Source organism: Callionymus lyra, chromosome 4, assembly GCF_982586985.1.
Source record: "Callionymus lyra chromosome 4, fCalLyr1.hap1.1, whole genome shotgun sequence".
Classification (NCBI taxonomy): domain Eukaryota; kingdom Metazoa; phylum Chordata; class Actinopteri; order Syngnathiformes; family Callionymidae; genus Callionymus; species Callionymus lyra.
The window spans coordinates 15,469,313-15,496,751 of NC_141821.1; the positions used below are offsets into that span (position 1 = coordinate 15,469,313).

Below are 27,439 nucleotides of genomic sequence, written 5' to 3' on the forward strand. Positions count from 1 at the left end.
CACTCTTCTGAGAAAGACAGGAACTTGAATGATAATGTTTAAAAACATGCAGCTGGCAGCACTTTTATCTCAGGTTTGTAACATGGTTCGAACCTCCATGATGGTCAAGGACTGGACTTGCGACTGAAGGCCAAAGTGACCACAAGAGGGGCCAAAAGGAACTCAATTGTCAGATGGATATGGTCTAGTCTAGAGTTTAAAAAGGTTCTCTTTTGTATAATGAGCAGTTTTTTGGTTGACAATAAAATAATCCAATACATACAACAGGTCAAACTAAAAGTGTATGTAAACATAATGTCACAGCGTGCTCACCTAAATGCGGTTTGTCTCCCTCGAGTCATTATTTTCTGTACATGGACAGCATGAGTTTCCTTCATGCTCCGTAAATCATGGCGTCCATCTGCACTTTCAAAACAGCAAAGATTCAGGTTAACGGTTTCCTTCCTCTTCGCAACAATGATCAAATATAAACACCATTTAGTCACTTATTTCGTCACAGGTGCTTTACTTGAACTTTATTGCATCACTGAGTGGCCCATTTAGATACTAAGGACAGTCGAGAAGCGATAAAATCCATCTGAATTCTGTGCTTCACCTGAAGAACATAAATCCAGCTGGTGACTGTCGAGGCACTCTCCGTGTACACATCGCTTAATCGACTCCGGCTCACTCCAAACTAATTGGTTTACCAGAAGAGCCGCGGTTTAATGGGGCAGACACACACTCGCCGAGGGCTAATGGCTAGCAAACACAGCGGCTGTCATCACCGAGGGCCCATTGACTGGCAAGGGGGCCCCGGAGCTCCTAAATGGTGTTAAATGATGCAGGTACAGCTGTGTAATGGGTACATTGAAAAAGTCTGGAGGCAGAAAAAAAAAGGCTGATGCAAAAATACAGTGTTTGTGCTTTTCATCTAAGTTTCCATGACAACGTTTCCCATCACGAGGCTGTTATCACGCGGGCGGATCGATGTGTGCGCACATCTATAAAAAGTCCTGAATTCATATTCTAAATCCTAATGGTCCATTTAACGACCGGCCCCTTCACCACTAGGTGCACTGTCAAGATACTTTCTTTTGGAGAGGGTGCATATAGGTGCATACATGTATAACTTTAGTCACTTGGGAAGGTTATTTTGAGATATAAAAAACACATTTGTAGAGACAAAATACTGTATTTTTTAATATTAAATAAAAGATGTTTCTACTCCTTGATGATTTTTCAAATGCAGTTTATATGTATAAATAAATATAAATGTATATTTAATTGAATATCTCTTTAATACTAATTGTCATCTACTTTTTATTTAAAAAGAAAATATGAATATATAGACGGAGAAAATAATAGTGTTGGTCCTTTCCAATGTAATTGTATAATTAACACTTTAGCCTAATTGACCATCAATTATTTTATTGTGCTTTAATAAAATCGAAGAATCCGGATAGTTATGTTTCAGGTTTTGTATTTTTTCCTGACCAATAAGTTACAAAACACACCAAACAAATCTAAGGAGAAATTGTATTTTTGACCCATTCAGTAAAAATAGTCCTCATTATTCATTTTTGACTTTCGATGACTACGACTTTATTTTTTAAATTTTACTTTAACCCCATAAATTTATTTTATATCTGCGTCCTGAGTCACTAGGGGAAAATAAATGTTGGAAATAAAGATTTTTCATTGTGTTTGTCTATTAAATAATTGACCATCCATTTTTTTATTGTGCTTTGCTAAAATTGAAGAATCCGAATAGTTATGTTTCAGGTTTTGTATTTTTTCCTGACCAATAAGTTATTTTTTTAATGACACAAAACACACCAAATAAATCTAAGAAGAAATTGTATTTTTGACCCATTTAGTAAAAATAGTCCTCATTATTCACTTTTGACTTTGGATGACTACGACTTTATTTTTTTATTTTACTTTAACCCCATACGTTTATTTTATATCTGCCTCCTGAGTCACTAGGGGAAAATAAATGTTGGAAATAAAGTTTTTTTCATTGTGTTTGTCTATTTAAACCCCTTGCGTCTCATGTCAGATTTTGATTTATTTGTTTTTTTATTCAAGAGGAGATTGTTGTTGGGATTTAGGCACGTTAAAATAAATAATAAATAACTATTTTATGAGAGAGTTCAAGCAAGTTTAGTATTTCACCTGTTGATAATATCGGTAATACACCTTTATTATTGAACATGGAAATAGCTACTCCTAAAAAAAAAGTTTAGGGTTCCTTCGCTGACCTGGCTCACCTGGTGGAGTGCGAGGGCGTGTCCGCAGCATGTGCTCACTGTTTACCGAGAGGTTTTACTGCTTGAGGTCGAAGTGAAAACCCGCACAGACCTCAGACTCCACCGAGCCTGCAGGTGCGAACACACCAGAAGTTCCAGCTCCGCGGAGTCACATGGTCCCGCAGTGACTCACCTGTCGGAGCCTCCAGGGGCCTCACAGTCTCAGCAGGAGCAGGTGAGGGACGCAGCCATGAACCGAGAAGACCACTACTACCCCACTCAGGTTTTCAAAGAGTCGTGCGTGTACCAGAGGTCTCAGGGAGAGGACTACAGCCCGCCGCCCTGCCTCTACATGGGCCGACACTCCGTCTACTCTCCGCCCGCCATGGGGGTCCTGGAGCCGGCGGCTCTACCGGACATGACCGCGACCTACGGTCTGTCGGTGCGCGAGGACCCGGGGGTCCCGCATCTGCAGCACCCGCAGGGGTTTCAGCAGCAGTCGCTCCCGCTGAGCCCGGGGTATGGAGACGTGGAGGCCGGCAGGTATCACCTGCCTTTCCCCTGGATGAAGAGCACCAAGTCTCACGCGCACACCTGGAAGGGACAGTGGACAGGTAACAGCATGACGGGATCTTATTGGACATTGATATCATATATATATATATATATATATATATATATATATATATATATATATGATTATTATTGATTATTCTAACGTTATAAAGCCTCGAATTTCTTGATATTTTCAACGAGGGTTTCGTTTGTTTAATCCTTAATACAATTTGTTAAAAGTCATAATTAAGAAAAAAGAAAATGTACTTGAAAAGCTATATGATATATATATATATATATATATATATATATATATATATATATATAAATTATGACTTTTAACACATTGTATTACGTATTTAAAAAGAAAACGAAACCCTCGTTGAACATATCAAGAAATTCGAGGCTTTATAACGTTAGAATAATCAATAATAATAAATAAAACAGCTCTTCTGTTTTCAAATAATTTGTAATAATTCGTGAATGAGGAATTATCAACGTCTACCAATGTGAGACATTGAGAATGCAGTAATAATAATAAAATGAATATAAGTAATAACATCAAGAAAATACAAAAAGATATTTAAGAACACGCAACATTTAGAATCAATCATTTGTAAATTAAAATTGGACATGCATAGATATCATTATTTCTGTTCTATTTATTTTTTTTAGTTATTATAATAATTGAAAATTATAAGTATTTGTATATAACATATTTGCAAACACATATTAGCAGTCCTCAATTTCTTTATTTTCTTTAGCCGACGATTCGTATTTATATTTTTGTTATTATTTAGTGTATTTGTATAAACTACGTCACTTGCATATTAATACTTTTTGTTTTCGGTGTTACTTTAGCTGAATTAAAAGCATGTCTTATTCAGAGTTCAAATGAAAGTATTAAAAAGTATTAAAACTTCCAGGACCTTACGTGATGACGGAGGTGGAGGAGAACAAGCGCACGCGGACGGCGTACACGCGCGCGCAGCTGCTGGAGCTGGAGAAGGAGTTCCTGTTCAACCGCTACATCTCGCGCCCGCGCCGCGTGGAGCTCGCGCTGACCCTCAGCCTGACCGAGAGACACATCAAGATCTGGTTCCAGAACCGGCGCATGAAGTGGAAGAAGGAGGAGGACCGCAGGAGGGTGCGCGGTACCGACCCAGACCAGGACTCGTCCATCACCTCAGTGGACCAGGGCGAGAGCGCGGGCGCGGGCGCGGTCACGAGCACGGCCACGCCGCCCGTCTCCCCACTGCACGGGCTCTCCAGCCACAGGAAGACCTCTTAGATCCAGGACCAGATTCTTTTGGACTGCGGGGGAACATTTCTGCTGCACTGGCTTTTGGACTTCCCACGAAACATGAACAGTATTTTCCGAGGTGACCCATCACAGACGTGGACCCCCTGATTTTGGAAGTTCTGACAGAGATTTAAGAAAAGCACTTAAACACGTTTTTACCTGTGGGCACAGGTGCTCGTTTCGCCAGGTGAATTATAGAAGTTGGTCACTGCCACTCAGAGGGACTTAAAAGAGTCGGGGTACACTGGACAAATCTCCATTCATGCCCCCACAGACTACTGTAGACTGCGTTTGGACCTCTCTGCCTTAAACATGAACCAAAGACTACAAAAACACTCTCAGAGACATATTATTATCATGATATTTTGACAGATATTTTGGTGCAAAACTTCTTAATTCATATGGAATATCTTGAATAAACCTCTTTTAATGAAGTGTAATCTAGACAAGCATATATATATTTTTTTTAAGATAAAAAGGCATAAATCAACACACAATTACAATTACAATGCGCTCTTAAAATCTCATTCAATACAGTGTATTCTGGGTCACTTTGTCTCATTTGTGATGTGGAAAATCGGTTAAAATGTAATCGAAGGATCAAATTGAAATGTTCAAAGTCATTGTCAATATAAATCTTCCACATAGAATAAGCACTAAGCATATTCATTCCAAGATTCTAAGGTTAAACGAATCTCTGAGTTATTTAATGATTCAAAGTATGCTCTTAACATTTTACTAAATGTTTCTTATTAAAATAAAACATACTGACTGTGCCACAGTTTTATACACCAGAACGCTTTATTTTTGGGGGGCTGTTACAATGACGGATGACAATCAACTTGCAGGAGTCTCAAACGGGTCAGCTCCTACACAATCTTATTATCCACTTGCCACTTGAAACGTCTGTTAAAGAAAATTTAAAAAATATGTTTTCTTACCTGGAAATGAAGGGATTCTAAACAGTATCGCAGCAGCTATAACAGAGCTATAGCTGCTGCTATAATGAGGTAAAACGTACCGGTCCGTAACACTTTGTACACTATTTAAAAATATCATAAACCTAATCCGGAAAATCCTCAATGAAATAAACGTATAATCAGTAATATGACGTTGAGGAAACTTTCAAGACAGGAAAACAGTGAATGTTTATAAAAAAATGTTAATAATACAGTGTGTCTCAGATAGAAAAACCTCTTGTTACGGGGTGTTAAAGATACATTATTCTGCTCTTTGAAAAATGACATCTTGGTCACAATTAACAATAATAATTTAAAAAAGAAAAAGGGTTTAAATGAAGTTTAATATTATGATCCTTATAGCAGCAAAATGTTGGGTTTTCTGTTATTACCCACAGAGAATCTGAAAGGTCACTATCCAATATAAGACAATAATGCTTTTATTTATTGTTCCTTTTCATCTGAGCATGTAGAAATATAGAACATTGTGCCTTCATTTCAATATTTGCAATATTTACAGGATACTTTCTGGAGAATGTGTTGATAACTAGAGTAATAAAGCAAATGTATTTGACAGCTTGTCACTAAAGTTTATTTAAAGCGTCGGACGGCAGAAGGCTGTGCAGACGCAGTCGGCAGATCTTCTTCACCTCCTGGACACCGATCTCTCTCTCCTCGGTCGCCCTGTTGTTCAGTCGCTCCGTCAGCCGCTGCAGGATGGCGGCCTTGTCGTTCATCCTGGCGCAGATGACGAAGGGGAAGCCGAAGCGCTCTTTGTACTCTTGGTTGAGTCTGGACATGCGTGACGCTTCTGTGGTGTCCAGACGGTCCATGCCTGCGTCGGCCTGCTCCTCCTGGGACTCCCTGGTCAACGTGCCGCCCTGAAGGTCTCTGCCTGCCAGGTCAGGGTGACACCTGAGGATGCCCTCCTTGCCTGCAGACGACATGCGTACGACATTAGTGGAGACCTGATGTGAAGGTTGGATGTGGTTTAGAGCCGACGTTCTAAAGGTTGAAAGGAGTTCTTGACCTCACCTGCACCTGAATGATGAATTCAACCTCCAGGGCGAGATACTATTGTCATCATTATGTTTGCATCTAACCAGGTATTTCTATTTAAAGTTTCAGATTCCTCACACCTTCTGAGACTCTGCTGGATCAGGAATCTTTTTATCCAACACTGAAATCATGTCTGAAGGTCCTGGAATCCATTTACTGATCAGCATTTTGGCTTAGCTCTTTTACCTTTGATGATAAATATACCTTAAAGAATACACTTCTTTTTTAATTTATCGTCACATCAGATCAATCAAAAATAAATATCTGATTTTTAATCTTGAATTTCTTTTTAAGGCAAAAAAAGGGTCAAAACCATCATCTGTAAATAGCAACAGTCGTACTTTATGTGTAAGGAATCCGCACAGAGCTTTGAGATCATATGAATGTGTGAAGCTAGTCTTGAAGAGTAAAACACCATTGTTCAGTTCAAGCAAAAGAATCCTCTCACCTGACTCTGGCAGGGCATCTATGAACCGAGCGATCGCATCCTCAAGCTCACCGACGCTCACAAAAGGACGCTTTGACCAGACGGCTGCTGCTATTATGGGACATTTCTCCACCAAGTTTCCAAAAGTTTCCACAAAATCCTCATAGGAGAGGGAGTTAGCTGTGGCGAGGTTCATTCCAACTGCCGTGGTATGTTTTCCTGCTTTTCTGGTTCTGTTGTAGGCAGTCTCTAATATTCAAAATGATTCTCCTTTAACAACCAAAATATAGCTGTGTGCAAAAGTTTCGCAACGCAGATGATCTCGTTTTTGGACTTTGGCCGGGGGGGTAATGCACGTTAGGACAGGGATAGCAAACTTGACTGTAGTTAATGGTTCATTACCAAGTATTGAAGATTTTATCCCAGCTACACAGGGCAAGAAGTGGGAGACATTGTGGACACTGTTCAAAGAGGATAATGTCAAGGACAGAAATTTGAAAAATATTCCCTTTTTTAAATTATTTTATTTATTATATACATCATTTATTGAGTACAATGGTGCGTTTGGTTTTCCGTTCCGTGAACAGATGAACACAGTAACTGAACAATGATCGTACAGAGAGATAAATACAAATAATTTTTATATACAAACATGTGTTAGGATCCAGAATTTAAAACTGATATCTTTAGGTTATAAGATACTTTACAAAGTCTTTCTGTGTCTATATTTTAGTTTTAAATTCATTTCAAAGTGAATGTTCTTTCTTCTTCTGATTCATGTTTTTTCTAATGTTTAAAAAACCAACTGATTCATGGTGGTCACAGAGATGTTTTTGGAGTAAACCTACTCGAGCATCTGATACAGTTACCAACACAAAAGGTAATAGTAACACACATATGAAAACATAAACCATTTTAAAGGAAGGAATGTAAGAAAACAATAATTTCTTGAAACACATTAAACGACATTTGATTCACAAGTAAGATTCAATCATTAAAATGTTGATATTAGTAAGTTAGTAAGTAATTATATTTGAAGAGCGCTTTTCCAAACCAGGGTCACAAAGCGCTTAAACAATCAAAACAACACTCAATAAAATATATACTAAAAAGATCAATATAGATATACACAGAGAACAACACAGGAGTTCCAGAAAATCAAGGCAAAGCCTGCACGAATAAAAAAGTTTAAAGATGTTTCTTGATAATACAAACCTCTCACAAATACGTTTCCACCCACTTACAATTCTCTTGATTCAGCGCATTATATTCTTTGCCTTTTATCAGTTACATTTTGTAAAACATTTAAAAAAATCTTCGCTAACCTTTCAATAATGCAGGTTTGCAGGAGCTATGCCTGATTCATGACATTATTAATAGTTTTCATTCTCACTTTGAAAAATAAAAAACATTCACAGACTCAAAGGTAATAACACGCAACGATAACTTTTGATTCCCTGGTATAAAATCAAGTGCACAAAAATATAATGATCAAAAATAACAGCAAGCAGGTTTTTGTAGTATGACATGGATATTTGCATTTTGTAAAAATGAAGACGTAAATATTGCTTTAGATAATGATGATTAAAGACAGCAGGAATCACTCTCTGATCTGCTTCACCTCGTACTCTGCTCTTTAGAATTAGTCCGACTGAGTTGGACAACAGTCGTTAGTTTTCTGGTCGATCTCATTGTGTTTGGTTAAAGCAGAAAGGCCTTCGATGTCTGACACATTCTGGTAGTTATTGGACAGCTGATCAGGCAGGTTGTGACAGAGCTGTATGAGGAAGACGGAAACAAAAGAAACAAAAGAGAGTTATTTTGATTTCAGGACAGTATGTCTGTTACAGAGGAAGATTATTCTCCTCTTTGAAAAATGACGACTGATTCACAATTGAAAAAAATATATATTAAGGATGTATATGTTTAATTTTGCAGGTCATATTATAAACAATGTGACCATTTATCAATGAAACAATAGTTAATAAAATCTAATCTCAGAGAATATATACTGAGACTGTCCGTCCCGACTCTTTCTAGGCTTTTGCAAGCGTATTACCCTCATAGTGAGCAGAAGTCGATGCCAGTTTTTCTTATTAAAGGGCAATAGCAAGAAAAACTTGGACCTCTATCGTACTCATCAGTAGGTGGTCATCTGTGTCTGTTTGCATAAAACTCTCTTTAAATGGAAATATTTACATTATAAAATGCGCTCAAGCCCCGCCCACTGAAAACACTCAAGCTAAATCACCATAACCACACCCGCTCTGCTGTGATTGGTCAAGTATCAAAGTTTGTCACCATTGGTCATTAATCCAGGAAGTCTCCACCACCAAGGGACGCTTTGTACATACAAAGCAGGTTGTGATTACAGCTGGATGGAGGAGGAGTGAAGCCATAATAACATCATAATGGACTATGCTCCCGTAACCTCTCGTTCGCTGAGATTTCAGACGGGGTAATAGGTAATAAGTTCAAAACATGGTCATGATGAGGGACTTACGGCATCTTGGAGAGGAAGACTTCAACATTTGAAACATGACAGTGAGTCAGGGGAGTTGGGTTTTCACACTAGTTGCCCTATACGTTTACTGTTTACACAAACATTTTGACCCAAATTAGAACAAACCTTATCCTCCTTCTCTGTCAGTTGGTCCAAAAAGAACGAGACCAGTTTGGAGAAGGATGGGCGAGCAGATGGATCCAAGGTCCAACACTTACACATCACCCCGTATCTGTAGCAGGACCACATTTATTTGCACAATTGTGAGTTAGTTGTGTGCGTCTGCTGCACTTACACAGCCTCCTCTGCGTAGTTGGGACAATCCATCTTGAAGCCTTTCTCGATCAGAGCGTAGAACGTGCGATCCACCTTCATCCCGGGATACGGAGTGACACCTGAAGCCGGTTATCAAGTCATTATATCATGACTGAGAACAGAAGCAGATTTTCAACTACCCAGCGAGAATATCTCCCACAGAAGGATTCCATACGCCCAGACGTCACTATTCATGGTGTACATGCCCTTGAAGATGCTCTCCGGGGCCATCCACTTCACTGGCAGATGCACCTGAAGAGATCATCTTTAGACGCTACAGACCAACGTGAGCCAGGGATATGTTTCTTACGTTTCCTTTAACGACATAGTTACTGTCGTTTTCAATATCCCGGGCAAGTCCGAAGTCGCCAATCTTCACCCTTCTCCCGTTGGTCAACAGAACATTCCGGGCTGCCAGGTCTCGGTGGATGCACTGCAATCATGTTAGAAACACATATTCCAGGAATTCATTGAATAATACAGCTCATCTACAAAGAAGATCAAATGTAGTCATATTATCTTATTATCAAAAAGGTTTAGGTTTATATGAACAATGACACCCTGATAACACTTAAATTAACGGTTTTGATTGTTCAAAATTAATTTTGGGGACAGTGTTAGATTTCTGACATGTCATGAAATCAAGCAGGATCTTCCAATGTACATTTTTGGAGGAGAGGAAGTCCATCCCTCTGGCCACTTGGAAGGCAAAGCTGAGCAAGTCTTCGTAGGTGAGAGTCTGGTGGTCATCGGTGGCGTCTTCTGGATGTTCAAACAGCTCTGGATCTGTGGAATCAACAGAGGCTCTATGAATTCATCTTGAGAGTGACACGGGTGTGTATTTGTGTGGAGCTTAAAGGGCCTGGTCTGGTTCTGACCGTCTGTGTCATCGATGGTGAGAAGTGCGAGGTTCTCCTGCCCCTCGGTGGCAGCAGGAAGCATCGTCATGTAGTCGCTCCTATTTATTCCGCTGGAGAAGAATAGATACATATAACTCTACAATAATACGATGAGCATTACGCACACGTTACATTTCTCTCTGTGAGATGAATAAAGCATCTATCTATCTATCTATCTATCTATCTATCTATCTATCTATCTATCTATCTATCTATCTATCTATCTATCTATCTATCTATCTATCTATCTATCTATCTATCTATCTATCTATCTATCTATCTATCTATCTATCTATCTATCTATCTATCTATAGCATCCATCCATCCATCCATCCATCCATCCATCCATCCATCCATCCATCCATCCATCCATCCATCCATCCATCCATCCATCCATCCATCCATCCATCCATCCATCCATCCATCTAGAATCTATACATCCATCCATCTATAGCATCCATCCATCCATCCATCCAACCATCCATCCATCTATCCATCATCCCTGAAGGTAAATAAGGATTGATCTTTGTTGACCTGGAGCTTTTCTTTGACAACAGGTTGTGGTACAAGTTGCTGAAACGATCTCTCTCTGATGCTGTGGTCACAGACTTGTGGTAGTTCTCGCTCGCTCGCTTCAGGTAGTTTTGCATGTCTCCATGGCAGCAGTATTGGAAAATCAGATACGTGGGTCCTGGAGGGAAAGAAAAGCCGTCTAGAATCTGTCTTACAATTATAAACCACTTTTTTTTTTGTCAGTTTTGTCAGCGTTCCCACCTGAAGTTGTGCACGCTCCAAGCAGGTTGACTATGTTGCCATGGTGACCGATGTGCGTCAGCATCTTGAGCTCTGACATCAAAGCCTCTTTCTCCACAGTTTGGTGTTTTTCTGCAGCAACAGGAGCATCATGTCTTCCCTTTCAAGTTTCCAAGCGTTGTGTTTTTAGTGCAACGTTTATCAAACACAAACCTTTCAGCATCTTGACGGCCACCTGCTGAGACGATCCTGCCTTGTTGATGCCATAAGCTGTGGCCTGGAGAACTTTCCCAAAAGCACCTGCGCCGAGTTCTTTCCCTGATGAGGACAGAATAAGTGTCACCAACAGGTATATACCACAAATATATCAATATATCATTATGTATCAATGTCCATTATACATTTGGTTTTTAGTTAGCATTGCAGAAACAATACAAACATCTGTACTCGGCTAAATAATTATGACGTTCATACCCAACTCCAGATTCTCTCTGGGAAACTCCCACTTGGCGTCGTACTCAAAGTCCTTAAAGTCGATGTAGATGTAGTCGTTATCGTTGGGTTCAACCATCTGGATCATCTGCAGCTGCGGCTGATAATGGGGTTTCTTTGGGGAGAAACACAGAGTCAATTATCTTGTTTATCTGACCTGAATGCTGAACTTCTGAGTTTACCTTCTTTTTCACAAAGTAAGTCAACACGATGCTGACCAATACCAGCGCCATGACTAGAACCAAACAACCCACTTTGAGCATCCCGGAGATGCCATCTTGGTTGTTTAGCTCAACTTCATAGAGAGAGAGATTAACAAGATGTCATGACAATTTTTAATGGCATTTTTTTGTGTGTGTGTTTCTCACCTCTGGAGGACAGTGCTGAGTATGGGATGGTGTACTGAACGGAACACCAGGTGCCCACAGAGTTAGTGAGGCAAAACTTGAGATAGGGCCCCATCAGTAGGTCCGTGCTGAGTGTGCTCTCGATCATTGTATTACAGTGAACCCCAGAGACAGTCTCTGAAGAGCCTGGGACCTCTGTCCACACTGAACTTGTTTCACAGCTGCACACACACACACAGGTTTTACCAACACATACGATCATCTGCATTCTTCGGCCCAGACTTCCTTCGTACCTCTGGTTGGTGGTGACGCAGGAAAACCAGCTGTAATTTGCCGGTGTAGCACTGGATGTCTCAATGGTAATATCGTCGAAAGGCTTGTATAACTTGAAGTTTGGTTCATCTGAAAAAGTAGCAAATCAACTGTTATGATGACTAATAACAGACAGCTGTAACGGTCGTCTGGATCTCGTCTGAATTGAGTCATGAAGGCAAAAGACAAATCATCATTCCGTCGTCATGGCTTTTCTCATCTGTGCTCACAAGCTTGGAGCAGTGAACAAAAAACATTCAGCTATGCCAACTGTTTCTGAAATCCATAAAAAATAGTGTTGGTCTTTTCAACCAATTCAAATTAGTAGTATTTAAGGAACAAAATGAGTGATCTTATTATTGTAACTGGCTCCCCCAGTGGCACAAGAGTGTAACTGCAATAGTGTGGTGACTGCATTGTGCTCAATGTTCTTGATTTGTCAGTTTCTTGTTGTATCTTTCTAGTACCTTAGATGAAGTCTCTCAGTACTTTGTATAAAAACATTGTCCATGACCCACTGCTTTAAAGCAGTTCGCTGATCACGTGGACTCTCTATGAGCATCTGCCCGGACAAAGTAACGTAGTAAAGAACATTGTCAAGATAATAGTTCTTGTCAAAATAATAGTTCTAGAGAGTTCTACTACATGAGGCATAAGGGATCAAAATTAAACCAAAGTGTTTTAACCAAATAAATTGCATCTTTACTGGCTTTATTTGCAGAAATCCTGGAAGAAATAAGAATCTTATTTGAACAGCTGGCATTACACATTGCGTTGTCCTACCTACGACACACACAGATACAGTCTTTGTCTGGTTTAGTTTTCCTGCTTTCAGGTGTAATTTGTAATCTCCAGTTTTTAGAGTATCTTCCATCCACACTCTCCTGAAAGAGAAAGACAGCAGAACCCTGTTAATTGTCTTAAAATATGCTGGTTAGTAAAAATAACTTTTTGTGCACAGTTAAGTTTGAGTGTTCTCAGCAGTTACCTGTGTTTGGTGACCCCTTTATCTCGAACACATGGGGTTTTAATTCCATCAGGACTTTCCCAGATGCACGACTGAAGGACCGGGTGATAAGAAACGTTGGCTTTCAGATGAACGGCTCTAGACTCGGTCGTATGTAAGACAATGCTGTCTTCTAATTCCACAGAGAGGGAGTCTTTGTCTGAAATAGGTAGAAATGAATCATGAAATATTGAATAATAATCTGTCACTGAAGGTTCTCATTCATCCAGGTTATCCAAGTGGTTTGAAAGCGAGTCAACTGGACTGGGTAGATTTCTGGGAAGCTCCTAGAACTCTACACATTCCACACAGTGGATTGAATAATAACAAACAAAACCAAGATAGGTGGAAACATACTAACCACTGACTTGGATGTAGAGCGATTTACTTCTACCATCAGCACTGCATGTGTACGTCCCACTGCTCTCCAGACGGAGTGACGGGACCATCAGGAAGTTGATGATGGAGTTGAATAGGGTATCGTCCAGGACGCAGATCTGGTTAAAAAAAATGAGTCCTGATTGTAACTTGCAAAATTGGAAATAGAATATTTGTGAACCATTTACCAGGTCCCGTTTGAAACCTGGAGAATGAAGTCAACATTTAAGTTACAGTGTTTTACTGTCCAATATCAAACATTGGTTCTTACTTTAAAGGTAAAATCAATGAGTGATGTTAAACATTGTGTTATAAATAATTATCTTATATCTAGTTTCTCTTAATCAAGATATTACATTTTAGTGCCACCAGAGAAACAGATAACTGTGTGGATTTATATATCTTCTCTCCAAACTTCCTTCTCTACTCAACAGTGCCAGTAAATCAATGGAGTTCTCAAAACTTCCCCATCTAACTGTAATTGTCAAAAAAACTTTGTTTTCCATTGTTCTCTCTTCCTCAACAAATGATTGAACTTGTACACCCTTGTATTTATAGACTCTCTGATAATTTAATTAACAGAGGATCATTACCTCCTTTTCAGTAGCTGAGCACGTTGCTTTAATAACATTCTCGTCTTTATCCCAAATCACAGTCACAAAATCTTTATAGACGAGTTTGCAGCGGAGCAGCAGTGAATCACCAGGGCTTAAGGTCACATTTGAAACATCTTTCTCGTCCATGGAACTGACGTCTAGATCTGGAAGAAAAAAAAGGAAAACATTGTTCAGTCACTTTATGATCATTTTGTGTTTCTGTGCGAGTTTAAAAATTGTCCAATGTGGTCTGTATTTACCATAGTCGTACACTTGGGAGCATTCTTGTCCCTCTGGGTTTGAAGCACAACACGTAGCCTGTACGTCATTAAGCTTCCAAGTCCCAGTTTTGATCTCTGCATTACTGTTGATTGTTTGCACAAGAAACGATAAAGTCAAGGTCACAAATAAAACAAGCAAATATAAGAGAATAGATAGCCAGGAGCCTGTCCCAGCTGGTAAGGGCAAGAGGCAGGGGAGTACTACTCAGGTCGGATTGCGGCCAGGGACAACCACAAACACACTCACAACTACGGACAATTACGAGTACTCATTAACCTCTGTATATATTACAGTGACTGGAATAAACTATTGCAAACACAGGGAGAACATAGGAACGCCACAAAGAAAGGACGCAAGTTGGCTCGTGCGGATCTAATCTTTAACCGTATGTAATGCAGTGGTTACCCTGTGTCCCTTAACTTGATCCATTGTAGGGTGGGCTTTGGGGAACCATCTGACCGGCAGGTTAGATAATTTAGACCATTCTTTTCTATCGCCAAAACAGGCTTTTTGGGGCGACCTAAAAAAAAAAAGGAGAGAAAAAAGGTATATTTGCGTTCATTTAATTGCCGTTGCAGTCCCTTACTCATTGTCACGTGTAGAGTCACAGACTGAGAGTAGTTGAAGCCGGTTCTGCCCGCACAGATGAGCTTGTAGTTTCCAGAATCAGCCACTGACAGAGGTGCCAGGACTATAGACGTACTGCCGTTTCTAGGATTCAAAATATATGTATATTAACGTACAGAGATATGGGTAATAACAATAACAACAAAAAAGAACACTTATACAAATCCAGTCATCAAAGAATAAAAACATAGAAAATAAAGCTAAATGTGATTCTTTTTTTTTGTTGTTGACAAAGACAGTCACAATATTAATGTCAAAAACTCCATTTACACATTGTAAAAGAACTGTTTTATCTAAACAGCAGAGTGTTGTATTTTGACTGATTAAAAATCTCTCACCGGGTAACATACATAATAAGTTAATTTAATTGTTATTATTTGTCCTACTAATTTCGGATCACCTCAATGCTGTTGTGACATTTTCTTTCATCCAGTAGCAGATGGAGTGTCCTTTGAGGCCCTGCAGATGGATCTCGAGTTTCTTTCCGAAACCAACCTCGATGTTAACGGGACCAGCATGGTTCTCAGGCACAAAGCAAGCCACCTGTAATAGTGAAAGTGCATTCTTAAAATGGCAAAACACAGAAAGTGAAATTGATTACAAATTACCTAGAATAAATATATTTGCATTTAAAATTGATGAGACAAATATAATTCTTAACAAAAACAATACATTGAGCTACAATAACTTCAAAATTAAAATAAAAGCTGTATATTTATATTTGAAACACTTACTTCAGCAGTGGAGATGCAGGCGTCAGCCTCCTGGTCGTCGACACATTGCACTCCGACAGCGCAGAGAAGGAGAACAGCTTGACATGACATGATAAAGGTGGAAACTTAATAAGTAAAGAGTCCAAAAATAAATGTACAAATGAACCAACACGATATATTTTAAATTATTCAAGAAAGAGTATATATTGTCCCCATAAAGTACTTACTTTTACACTACTTTTACACTTTTTTTTAAGAAACATTTATTTGCATTTCCTGCCCATTGTGGTTGTAAACTATCAATATAATGTGTAGACCATCTGAGATTAGAATTACAGATGTTGGCATCTCTATATTTGTAGTGAAGCTGGTTTATCTTTCTTTAGAGAAAGAAGCTAGTTTGAGCAACTCCATTGAATATTTCCCATAACCAATTGATCGATGTATGTCTCTTTAATTCAGTTAAAGGTTACCAGTTAAGCAGGTTCAGACTCACCCAGGATCATCCTTCGGATTGATGCTTGAGCTAGTCATCCACTCAAACAGTGAAACTTTCAAGTGAGGATGTGAGCGTTATAAGGAGGAAGTGTGAGATGAGAATGTAAACCACTCCTCCACTACGGTCTGATAACAATAATAATAACAATCTTAAGAATCACGATAATCCGCAATTGAGCGGCTATAACTAGTATAACTAGTGTTGTTATAATAATGTTATGATGAAGTACGTTTTTGTTATTTTTCATTTTTGTGATGCATATTGGTTCGTTTTAAATAAAGAGTAGTTAAGTTGTATAGGTATATATATAGGTAATATATATAAGTTATATTTTCATGTCTTAGCAAGAAGGAGCTGTCTCGCCTGCAGTTGATTCAGAACTCTGCAGTGAGAATTCTGACCCGCTCCAGTAGAAGAACTCACATTTCCCTGATCCTTAAAACTCTTCACTGGCTTCCAGTTTCTTTCAGGATCAACTTTAAAATTCTGGTTCTTACTTTCAGATCTATTCATGGTCAGGCTCCTCCTTACATCACTGATCTAATCCAGCCTTACACCCCAGCTCGGGCTCTGAGGTCTGTGGATCAGAATCTACTGATGGTTCCTGAACACGGTTCAGGACCAAAGGAGAGAAATCCTTCCAGACTGTTGCTCCTAAGCTTTGGAACGATCTTCCTCTGTGTTTGATGATCTACTGACTTCTTCAAGAAACAGCTTAAGACCTTTTTATTTGTTCAGGCTTTTCCTTGATTTTCTGGAACTCCTGTTGTGTTGATGTAAAAGGTCACGTTTTATCTTGACCTTTTAAAGTATATACTTTATGGAATATTGTTTTGATTGTTTAAGCGCTTTGTGTAAAACTGGTCTGGAAAAGCGCTATACAATTACAAATTACTTACTTATGCTCAACTTGGGAAATTATCATTTTTAAATACAACACGAAAAATGAATTGAACACACGTCGTCGCTCTCGTCGATCGACACTTTTGACTTCTTTTGCCAAAGTTGCTCTCGTTGACTGATCCGTTACCGACGCTCTTGTTGTGACCGCAGCAGGTACGCGCGGCTCCCACAATGCAGCGCGGCTAGCGCGTCTGTGCCAGAGCGAAAACAACAACAGGCTACTGTGGAGCAGCAGCTGCATGGAGCGCGACCACAACAACACACGCTCGCTTCCTTCTGTTTAGCAGCTTTTTTTTCCCTCCAGAAAAACCCGCACGCTGGCATGGAGGCGTGAGTCCGGACACGTCGCGGCGCGTCTTTCCAGGCACAACTTTTAACACAATCCAGCGATTTAACGGAGAAACAGTTTCCATGCTAGCTGGCTAGCTCGCGTCCCTATGTTCGAGTGTCTTCCGGCAGCAGCGGCGGCGGCGGCGGTGTCATGAACAGTGGACTCCCAGCTTCAGCTGCTCCGCTCGGGGGTGCCGGTGTGATACCCAATGTCAAGGTGAAGTTTTGCCGATACTACGCGAAAGACAAGACGTGCTTTTATGGAGACGAGTGTCAGTTCTTGCACGACGATCCGTCCATGTCAAGCCTGGCGATGCACGGCAGCGGTGGTAGCCCAGTCCCCTTCTCCATGGCCGCTGGGGGTGGCGGGACCCCGGCGGGGTACTCCCTCGGTGGCCCCGCGGCCACCTCTGGTTCGACCGTTGTGCCTAAGAAGAGCGAGCCCATGGGATCCACGGGAGCACCTTTGGACGGGCCTATGCTAAGCAGTGAGTATGGAGGGCCCTCTCGCGAGTGGGACTCTCTCTCTGACGCCACTTCGGGGCCTTGTTGCGCGGCGTCGAAATTTAGCCCGGGGATCCACCGAGGCCTAAGAACAACATGTGCTAACTTTTCTACGTGTTCCAGTGCAAGCCTCGTTTCCGAACCCTTGAGGCCACGACTCACGCTTTTGCATTTGAAGTGCGACCTTTAGCGTGAGTCTGACAACATGCAACTTTAGCTGTGCTCCCGCGGAGGCCTGTTGTTGTGTGACAGCTGTGAGTGGGCAGAAATCCGCCAAGTTAGCCTGTGTAGCATCGAGCTAGCTAGAGTTAGCTAGCCGAGGCGTATGCACGTTTAAATTGACCGCGTTAGCAGGTTGGAATAACTGTGTGGCCAGTTGTCATATTTCCTTCCGTTGTTGGTTTGTTTATTTAATAGACAAAACGCAATACAATAAACGCTCTACTCTACGGTTTACAACGTAAACATAACTTTTTACAAATAGTGTAGACGAACTCTTAACCCCTTAAGAAAAATAATCGTAAAATAGTTTTATGTTCCGGTCGTGGGTTAAAGTTATTTGTACAAAATATGAATCATTGATATATTTACTTTACAACATGCATATCAGAAGACCATAAAAAACAAGTTTGAAGGAAAACCACCAACAAGAAACGCATAATGCCAGCTAAAGCAAAATCTCACTGAACTATGGCATGCGTAAAAAAAAAAAAGAAGTTATTTTTGTGAATTAGAATCCCAACTATATGCAATAGTAAACTACTTTTACATGCTTACAACAGTTTATTAAATTTGAATACAAATTTAGTTTTGTACTCGCCCTCATGTTGACTAAGGGTTGGGAGAATTTTCAGAGTAATACGTGTCTTTTTGGAGGTATAGTCTGAAAGCATGTCCACACACTGACTATAGGGACGTTGTTGGTGTGTCTCCCACACCTAAGTCAATATTATTTGTTGCCTGAAATATCCCTTTGACTCAATGGACTTGTTAAAATAAACCCTCGATTTATCAGTTGTCATATAAACGGTATGAGAAGATGTAAGACAAGGTGACCCTCTGGTCTGAAAACATTAGATTTAAAAGAAGCCTTATGTGATGTATTTCATTCTAACATTTTCGTGTTACTGTATGTTGTCACTGTTTAATGTGTAGAGACTATACTTCATTAGTTTGGAATATGACTTTTAGCGCATATTTTAAAATAAGGAATGTAGGTATTCTCACTAAAAAAAAAAAGGTTTAATAGAAAGTGGAACTCGCCTGAGTCTGTTTTTATTTTAAACTATAGTTTATCCAAAGTCATTAGGTCTCACCTTAAAAACGCATCACAACATACATTCGTGAGTCATTGTAAGCTAACTGTAAATTGTTTGATCCGAGTTCAGCAACAAGCAAGGCTGACTAAAACACGGAGGTTAATGCATGTTTAATTATTTTTGTTGTCCCACTAATCGCTCACCCATATCATGTGCTTTTGGCTTACAATGTTTGTTTTTTTTGTCCTCGTTAAGTTCCAGGAATGGAAGGTGCACCCTTGAGTGATGCCAATCTCACAAACTCTTACTTCAGCAGCAGCTTTATTGGGGTCAATGGATTTGGAAGTCCAGCAGAATCAAAATACTCAATGATGCAGGTACCAAACCACTTTCTCATTATATTATTAGGAAACTAATGATCAAGTTGATATGCACAATATTTCTAAATCATCCTAAAGGGACACCTTCTAAAGGATTCCATTTAATGAAGCATGCAAAATGTGCACCATTATTTTTTGGTTGCTCTAAAACCCAACTGTTGCTAATCAGTATCTTAGTTCATGTTCATTAATTACCTATTTTCGGTGTCACTTTGCAGCGAATAACCACCAGCAGCAGCTCCCCCAGTCTCCTCAACGATGGTGCCAAGAACTTCAGCCACAGCACTCACGGTAATATCTAAACTTAAATACAGATTCACAATGACTAATAAATATTAAACTAACTTCCCAATGTTTATGACTGTCACAGATCCAGTGAACTCTCCCACATCTTCACTGTTTAGTGATTTTGGTGCTCTCAGCATATCCCAAAGGCGAAAGGTAAGAACAGAAAAAAACGTACTTTACGTTTTCTACTGAGCTTTCTTGTCGGTATATGATGTTTCCAAATGTGCCAATAGGCTCCTAACCCAGCAGCAAGTGAGTTCATCCCAAAGGCTGCACCACGTATGGCTACAATGCCTCAGTCGAATGTCCAGGCTTTCCCTTCACCTCTTTTCCAACATCCTGCTCTCAGTGGCTCCACGGCTTCTGCACTGGCTCCAGGTTCTTTACCTTTTGTAACTTCTCTGAAACACCAAATTAGAATCAAGTTTAACTCACAGAATAAATACTAATGAAACACTGATGACAGTGTTTCCATGTTCTCAAGATTAAAGTATCCAATGTAATTGTTTCTCTTAGCCATATTCAAGATGTTTATTGGACCTTAAATGTTTGTTTTTATGGATGGTTAACGTTCTATTAATAATTTAAGAACTGTAAAGAAAATTAAACCTATTGACAGTAGTATTAATAGCTTAGCTTTAATATCTTTTCTCCTGACACCTTTTTAAAGAAATGTTTCTTTAATGCCAATTTTCAGGCATGTCTTTGTCAGCTGGCTCCTCTCCTCTTCACTCTCCCAAAATTACGCCTCATTCTTCGCCTGCTCCACGTCGGCGCAGCCACACCCCGAATCCAGTGAACTATATGGTACCACCAACAACTGCAGCGGACCAGGGTTCTCATATAATCCAGAAGGAGACTGTAGGAGGAACCACCTACTTCTACACAGATAACACCCCGGCCCCGATGACTGGGATGGTGAGATTTGTGTCTTAAGATCTATTATGTTTGAGCTTGGATGATCAACACAACAGTTATCAAATTATTAAAACGGTTATTTTTATTATTATTACCTTTTTATATTTACAATAGTTTATCCGTGTAGTCACTTGATTTGTTTCTACAAGTTGGGCAACAGTCTGAAATGCAGTCTCATTTCTCAATAAATGGGAAGCTTGATTTTTTTCTTTTTTTTTTTTTTTGTGGTCTGGGCACAGGTGTTTCCTACCTACCATATCTACCCCCCCACTGCACCCCATGTCGCATACATGCAGCCGAAAGCTAATGCACCGTCCTTCTTCATGGCTGATGAACTCCGACAAGTATTTTCCCTTTTCTTTAATTCACTTTATTCGTCGTCAACTTCTACCTAACCATCTGTTGCCCTTGCTTGCAGGAGTTGATAAACAGACACTTGATAACAATGGCCCAGATCGATCACTCGGAGAACCAGGGTGAGGGCCGTTCGGTCGTTTTCTTCTGTAGAATGTAACTTCTTTACTGATGCCACTTCTGTCTTTGGCAGATGTACCATCTGATGTGGACAACTATCACAGTCTGTTCCCACTCGAGGCACTTCCCCATCCAAACCGCATGCAGAAAACCAGCAACTTCAGCTACATCACCACCTGTTACAAGGCAGTTAACAGCAAAGATGACCTGCCTTACTGTTTGCGGAGGATACATGGTGAGATATCAGGCTAATGATTTCACTATTTGTTTTCAATGGCGGCTTTTTGAGGCGTATTTTCAAGTAATTATTAAGCCAAACCTGCCAACTACCAAAATATTTTTGATTGTTATCAATTGTTATCTTTAACCATCCATGTCTTGTTATCTCAGTATCAGAAATGTCTAAAGAAAAATAGGGAACCATATAATCCTAATATCATTAAACTGTGGCCTTTGCTTGTGTTCAACATTTTCTTAAATAGGGTTTACCTTTTTTATATATATTAAAATCATTTGGCTATTTTTAAGCATTTCAACAATTGACTTCAGCTCCCATAAATACATGTCCATTATCTTTCTTTTTTAAGGTTTCCGTCTTGTCAACACAAAGTGCATGATGTTGGTGGATATGTGGAAGAAAATTCAGCACTCGAACTCAGTGACCTTGAGGGAGGTCTTCACCACAAAGGCCTTTGGAGACCACTGTGAGTGAATACAAGGAATTTCATAACCTTATTTTTATGTGTCTTTTCCTTTACCGATCTTAAAATATTGTTATTGGATATTTAAAAACGGAACGGAACCATGTACCGAATCTCACGGTGTTCTCGTATAATGTAGCTATGCATGAGTTTTAGAGAATACTTCCTCCCTTTGGCAGGGAAATTGTTTATATTAAATACAGTTTTGAAAAAGGGATGCGGGCCCTCCATGTATTTTTAAGCCCTATAGATGGAACATTCTGTCAAGCAGCCAAGTAGATCGGAGTCAGATAATGCCTAAAAAGCTCGGCACAAGTTCATACAATTGGAAAGTTGAATCGGACTAAAGCCTGATTATGTCAAACTATGGAAATGACAACTACAGAAAACCTTAACAAGTGGATTTGAGAACAGGCTGCATTGTCTTGTCAGCTACAATTCTATTTAATTATGCTAATATGCAAACTAAACTGATTTTATTTGGCCCTAGGACCACGGGAGGCAACTTATGTGGTTGCTGGTTGTTTGTTGACTTTGCTCCTGGTTTCTTCTCAGCGTTGGTTTTCTCTTACGACTTTCATGCTGGTGCAGAAACCATGTTCAGCAGGCATTTCAACGACCCAACAGCAGACTCGTTCTTCACAAAGCGCAAGTGGGGTAAGATGTCTTTCTTGTTGAACCACCTTTTTTTTATTATATGGAAGTTTTTAACGGGATATTAACGATGTGATATGATTGTCAGCATCTGTTGTTCTGTTATTTTTTGGCCATTGGTATCAAGAAAAGTTAATTAGCCTTATTCACCCAAAGAGTGACAAAGTGTTTATAAATTCTGCCTACTATAAATTGGCTTGTGTTATTTAAATTCTGTTGATGCCCGTGTTGATGTGACTTCAGTGTTTACATGGTTTATTGTATCCAGGTCAACATGAACCCCCGCCTCCACGACAACATGCTGGTCTCCTCCCAGAGTCTCTGATTTGGGCATACATCGTCCAGCTGAGCTCTGCTCTGCGCACCATCCACACGGCTGGTCTGGCTTGTCGTGTCATGGACCCCAGTAAGATTATCATCACTGGCAAGACCAGGTACGTGGGTGCGGGGTGTCGGCTTGAGAAACGTCAGCGTCTGTGCACTCCATGATCATCTTTTCTCCGCAGGTTACGAGTCAACTGTGTTGGTGTTTTCGACGTCTTAACCTTTGACAGCAGTCAGACCAATCACCTTGCCCTAATGCCACAGTACCAGGTACAACCAACCGTCCACTGTTACTGTTCTTTGCTTTACTCAGATTCTTTTCTTTTCTTCAGCAAGCTGATTTGGTGTCGCTGGGCAAGGTGGTGCTGGCCTTGGCGTGCAACTCATTGGCTGGAATTCAAAGGGAGAACTTACAAAAGGCCATGGAGCTAGTGTCCATCAACTACTCCTCAGACCTGAAAAACCTCATTCTGTAAGAACGCTTGTATCTTAACTAGTTAAATTGTAAAAGCCTCAGTTGTTTTGACCCGAAACGACTTCTCACCGTCAGCACATCTGTTATGTTCCCGTCCTCTGTACAGGTATCTGCTTACAGAGCAGTCTCGCCTGCGCAGTGTCAATGACATTATGCCAATGATTGGAGCCAGATTCTATACTCAGCTGGATGCATCACAGATGAGGAACGATGTCATCGAAGAGGACCTGGCAAAGGTAATGGTTGCTGGTGCTGAATGTTTCCATGTACTGCTATGTTTCAAGAAATATCGTATGAATTCAGGTCAGTCAGAGATCTTGTCAGCAGGAAGTGATTGCAGTTCTACTTTTGGTTCTTGTAATAAGAATGTGTCAGAAAGTTCTTCCCTAACTTTATCTATTTCATTTCACATTGAGCCTCAACTTCCCTTAAGTTGTAGCACAAGTTTGTGCAAGAATATATTGTGTGAACTCTCTTGAGTAAAAATGTGTAATTGCTAAGTAGGAAACTAGTTATAAAATATAAAACGGTAAATCATTAATTGACTCCAAAGCACAGCAAATGTTCATATCTCTTGATTCTATGAATATTTGTATTTTGGACATTTACATTGTATTCAAGCATATTTAGATGAATGCTCTTCTTCTCTAGGAAGTGCAAAATGGCAGACTCTTCCGGCTGTTGGCCAAACTTGGCACCATTAATGAGCGACCAGAGTAAGTTACCGGAGCAAAGAGGGACGACGTGTTTAACGTTCTCTCGTAAGTCATTTTTGATTCTTAATGTCATCTTCAATTAGGTTCCAGAAGGACCCGACCTGGTCAGAAACGGGCGACCGTTATCTGCTGAAACTTTTCCGAGATCATCTGTTCCATCAAGTGACTGAAGCTGGGACTCCCTGGATTGATTTCAGCCACATTGTCTCTTGCCTCAATAAGGTAACGCACAACATATGTTGATTGATCTTTTCAAAGACACGTATTACATAACGAAAAATTTATCTTGATAAGATTTTCTAAAATCACCAAAACATATGGTGCGCAGAGAAACATTTTCCTGGCCATTTGTGATGTCACCCCATTTCCTGAGGGGCCACACTATGGGATACATTTTTGGAAAATTGATTAAAAAATGAACTAATTAGAAAGTAGTAGTAGAAAGTTTAAATATTAGCTATAATTGGATTATTTACCACTTACATTTTTTGTGTTATTATGATATTCTCTATATAAATAGCAATATCTTAAAACGATGCATTTATAAACGTTGTCAACACAGGGGACATTTTTGGTTTGTTTTGAGGGACAGGAACGAGAAATGAAAGGGAATCGAGTAGAAAAAGTTAAAGAAGAAAAATTGCTTGTTAAAATAATAAAATAATTTTTACTAAACATTTCGAAATTAACGAAAAGGGGGGGGGGGCACAGAAAAGTCAAAAAAGACAATTTAGTGATAGGTCACGTTTAGGAGTGATGGGATGAAATGGTTATTGCAAAAGGGAGCAACTGGATTGTTGGTGAGTTGAGTTTATGTCTTTACTCCACATTTACATTACGACATTTTCAGGGCCGCAAATCTGCCAACTTCTTTGTCAGTGTGACTAGATTGTTAGGTGCTCCTGCAAGAAAGTCTGGAGTTGTATTTATCTTGGTACAACTCTTCTGTGTGTGGTTTGATTACCCTCTGATCACTCTGCTATCACTCCAAAAATATGTGTAATGGGTGAGTAAATAAATCCAGATATCAGCCACGATGAATCGGCTTGATTGAGCAACAAAAAAAAGAAGTGCTTCTTCAATCAAAGACCAATGACGCTCGATCCTGATTGTTGGTTTGTTTGTGTTCAGCTGGACGCTGGAGTTCCCGAGAAGATCAGTCTGGTCTCCCGCGATGAGAAGAGTGTCCTGGTCGTGACGTACTCCGACCTGAAGCGCTGTTTCGACAGCACCTTCCAAGAGCTGCAGGCTGCCGCTTCTGGCTCTCTGTAGCGCCACCTTCAGGCTTCGATCGCCCTGCCTCGGAGCACATCATTGCACTACAGCAGACGACCAAGTCCAAGAAGGTGATATCAGCAGAACGGAGGAGCTTCGGTGAACATCAGTCACTTACACTGTCCACCAGGAAGGTTTTCTAAACTTTATTTTTTCCAAGTCGTCCAACAAAAACACCACAAGGCAGATGAACAACACCACAGGGACAAATTCAGGAGCTGTGATAGACGCGTCTGACTTTTTTTTAAATTCTTGGGATCAAAATCACACACGACACGTGAGGTTCTGGACTATCTCCTGCTTTTATTGTTTCTTCAGTCGGGAGAGAGGGGCGTGTTTTTGAGGAGGATGCACTACGATTTTAATTTCTCATTTCTTTGGTTACTTTTATGACTATTTGTGCGCGTGTACAGAATGACACACACAGAATCTGTCACATGAAATCCAATCAAACTTTCGATTGACTCTGTTCGGAGACCACTCCCCTTCATTCGACGCACTAGTAGACGGGACACACCACTCGAGGACCTGGTGAGACGGGCTGGCATCTGTCTAAGGGCCGCGGCACCTCTGACTTGGTTAAGTTGCTCCTCAGAACCACTGGTTTTGGTGGAAAATGTTCTACGAACTGGAAAAAAAGCTTTAGGTTATTGTCTTCAGAGGGGGGTGAGTTCCAGGAGGTCCTCGTCTACCTCCTGTCCAGTGCAGCGACCAGCTCTTTTTGGTTGAAGACACTCTCGAATGATTAACTGAACACAAATGGACTCTTTTTTTTTTTTTTTTTTTTTTTTTGAAGTTTGCTTGTCCAGCACTTGGTTGTAGCCCCGTGACCGGGCCATCTGTTGAGGTGGGGCCACAGCTGCCTCTATGTGGAATGTCAGCATTTCGTCCTTCTCGTCCCGACGTTTTGGTCCCTTCTTTCTTGCCTCCTTCTCCCAAAACCTCATTTCCCTTCAGCGGCTCGAAGTTACATTTACTGACAATGTTTTTGGTTTTCGTGTTTGCTTGGTTTCGCATCAGGACACAGTGGAAAACAGTGGAGGAAATTCATGTTAATTTGTGTCAGGTAGACTTTTCTATTCTGTGGACCAACTCCAGCAGGGATGGGGGGGGGGGGGCTTCAGGGGGCCAAAGGAGGGTTTGAGAAAACTATGCGCCAGCAATTTTTACGTTGACTTTTTAAAATGGTGTAACACACACACACACACACGGACAAACACACACACATTTTGCTGGAGACAGAAAAGGTGCTGCTCGTTGTTGCACTCGCTCAAATAGTTTGGATTTTCTCTCAGGATGGCAAAGCTGGTTGAGTCCGATGATTGAATGTCTTGGTTTCATCGGTCGCCCTTTTGTCCGGCAAAATGGACGAGACACGGTGAGGTGGGCAGAGCGCTGACGGGGGGGAGACCCGAGGAAGATGTCAAAATCCTCCTCATGTTGCCCTTAAATACAGAATTATAAGAATTAAATCCAAAACCTCTCAATTGCTGCCTTGTTTCTCTTCTTTAGCTAAAAAAAAAGCAAATTGCCAGTTATAATTTCTTAAAAGCCCAAAAGTCTGTTTTGAAGGGCAACACCTTGACGGAGAATTGTCAGTGTTACGTCGTGCTATTTTTCTCTGTGACAGTTAAGCAGAAAACAATGTTTTGTGAATGTGGTGCTTTAGAACTCCCCACAAAAACACACAACACCGGCTAGATTCTGCCTACATGTGCAGATCACAATCCTCTCAGTCAGAACACACTCCGTGGTAAGAACACCTCTTCTTCTCCGCTCACCACACAATCACGATCTTGTTATGTTTTATGGCCCTCATGTGTTTATGGTCTCAAATTTTGCAATATTTGTGTGTACAGCAGTATTTTAATAAAGAATACCAAAATTGAAACGTGCAAGTTTGTGTTTTATGATCCTCGATAAAATCGGTTAAATAACAAAATAATAAAAATCCAGACACTTGGATCACGGTGGGGAGGTTT

At 40.3% G+C, this 27,439-nt stretch overlaps 4 protein-coding genes across 4 annotated transcripts; 2 read left to right on the forward strand and 2 right to left on the reverse strand.

Moving 5' to 3' along the window:
* Positions 1-2,481: 2,481 nt before the first annotated feature.
* Positions 2,482-4,077, forward strand: pdx1 (pancreatic and duodenal homeobox 1). The gene is made up of 2 exons (XM_087788361.1): positions 2,482-2,845; positions 3,713-4,077. Exons 1-2 carry the CDS (start codon positions 2,482-2,484, stop codon positions 4,075-4,077), a joined length of 729 nt encoding a protein of 242 aa, XP_087644487.1.
* A 1,296-nt stretch (positions 4,078-5,373) lies between these two features.
* urad (ureidoimidazoline (2-oxo-4-hydroxy-4-carboxy-5-) decarboxylase) lies at positions 5,374-6,782 on the reverse strand. The gene is made up of 2 exons (XM_087788071.1): positions 6,556-6,782; positions 5,374-5,982 (listed from the first exon to the last, which is right to left on the reverse strand). The coding sequence occupies exons 1-2, from the start codon at positions 6,728-6,730 to the stop codon at positions 5,633-5,635; spliced, it is 525 nt and encodes a 174-aa protein (XP_087644197.1). The 5' UTR covers positions 6,731-6,782; the 3' UTR covers positions 5,374-5,632.
* A 256-nt stretch (positions 6,783-7,038) lies between these two features.
* Positions 7,039-16,301, reverse strand: LOC148081851 (receptor-type tyrosine-protein kinase FLT3-like). The gene is made up of 24 exons (XM_087788904.1): positions 16,254-16,301; positions 15,779-15,855; positions 15,445-15,587; positions 15,004-15,128; positions 14,823-14,937; positions 14,396-14,499; positions 14,133-14,299; positions 13,523-13,658; positions 13,144-13,321; positions 12,939-13,039; positions 12,137-12,245; positions 11,865-12,064; positions 11,679-11,791; positions 11,479-11,611; positions 11,218-11,322; positions 11,026-11,136; positions 10,786-10,942; positions 10,231-10,322; positions 10,017-10,138; positions 9,663-9,785; positions 9,493-9,604; positions 9,333-9,432; positions 9,164-9,269; positions 7,039-8,311 (listed from the first exon to the last, which is right to left on the reverse strand). The coding sequence occupies exons 1-24, from the start codon at positions 16,261-16,263 to the stop codon at positions 8,177-8,179; spliced, it is 2,874 nt and encodes a 957-aa protein (XP_087645030.1). The 5' UTR covers positions 16,264-16,301; the 3' UTR covers positions 7,039-8,176.
* A 1,064-nt stretch (positions 16,302-17,365) lies between these two features.
* Positions 17,366-27,348, forward strand: pan3 (poly(A) specific ribonuclease subunit PAN3). The gene is made up of 18 exons (XM_087788906.1): positions 17,366-17,977; positions 19,508-19,629; positions 19,851-19,923; positions 20,003-20,073; positions 20,154-20,298; positions 20,618-20,838; positions 21,078-21,182; positions 21,257-21,314; positions 21,386-21,547; positions 21,900-22,016; positions 22,569-22,670; positions 22,936-23,101; positions 23,174-23,261; positions 23,324-23,463; positions 23,573-23,702; positions 24,118-24,182; positions 24,266-24,404; positions 25,314-27,348. The coding sequence occupies exons 1-18, from the start codon at positions 17,641-17,643 to the stop codon at positions 25,452-25,454; spliced, it is 2,382 nt and encodes a 793-aa protein (XP_087645032.1). The 5' UTR covers positions 17,366-17,640; the 3' UTR covers positions 25,455-27,348.
* The last annotated feature ends 91 nt before the right edge of the window (positions 27,349-27,439 follow it).

Excerpts from the sequence above, each read along its gene's own strand:
- pdx1 (XM_087788361.1), top strand. The coding sequence starts at position 2,482 with ATGAACCGAGAAGACCACTACTACCCCACTCAGGTTTTCAAAGAGTCG. Across the intron at positions 2,846-3,712 it reads CTGGAAGGGACAGTGGACAG|GACCTTACGTGATGACGGAG; the intron begins GTAACAGCATGA and ends TAAAACTTCCAG.
- urad (XM_087788071.1), bottom strand. The coding sequence starts at position 6,730 with ATGAACCTCGCCACAGCTAACTCCCTCTCCTATGAGGATTTTGTGGAA. Across the intron at positions 5,983-6,555 it reads AGATGCCCTGCCAGAGTCAG|GCAAGGAGGGCATCCTCAGG; the intron begins GTGAGAGGATTC and ends TGTCGTCTGCAG.
- LOC148081851 (XM_087788904.1), bottom strand. Across the intron at positions 11,137-11,217 it reads GGCCGTCAAGATGCTGAAAG|AAAAACACCAAACTGTGGAG; the intron begins GTTTGTGTTTGA and ends CTGTTGCTGCAG. Across the intron at positions 10,943-11,025 it reads TGGAGCGTGCACAACTTCAG|GACCCACGTATCTGATTTTC; the intron begins GTGGGAACGCTG and ends CTTTCCCTCCAG.
- pan3 (XM_087788906.1), top strand. The coding sequence starts at position 17,641 with ATGAACAGTGGACTCCCAGCTTCAGCTGCTCCGCTCGGGGGTGCCGGT. Across the intron at positions 20,839-21,077 it reads CGGCCCCGATGACTGGGATG|GTGTTTCCTACCTACCATAT; the intron begins GTGAGATTTGTG and ends GTCTGGGCACAG. Across the intron at positions 22,017-22,568 it reads AAAGGCCTTTGGAGACCACT|CGTTGGTTTTCTCTTACGAC; the intron begins GTGAGTGAATAC and ends GTTTCTTCTCAG.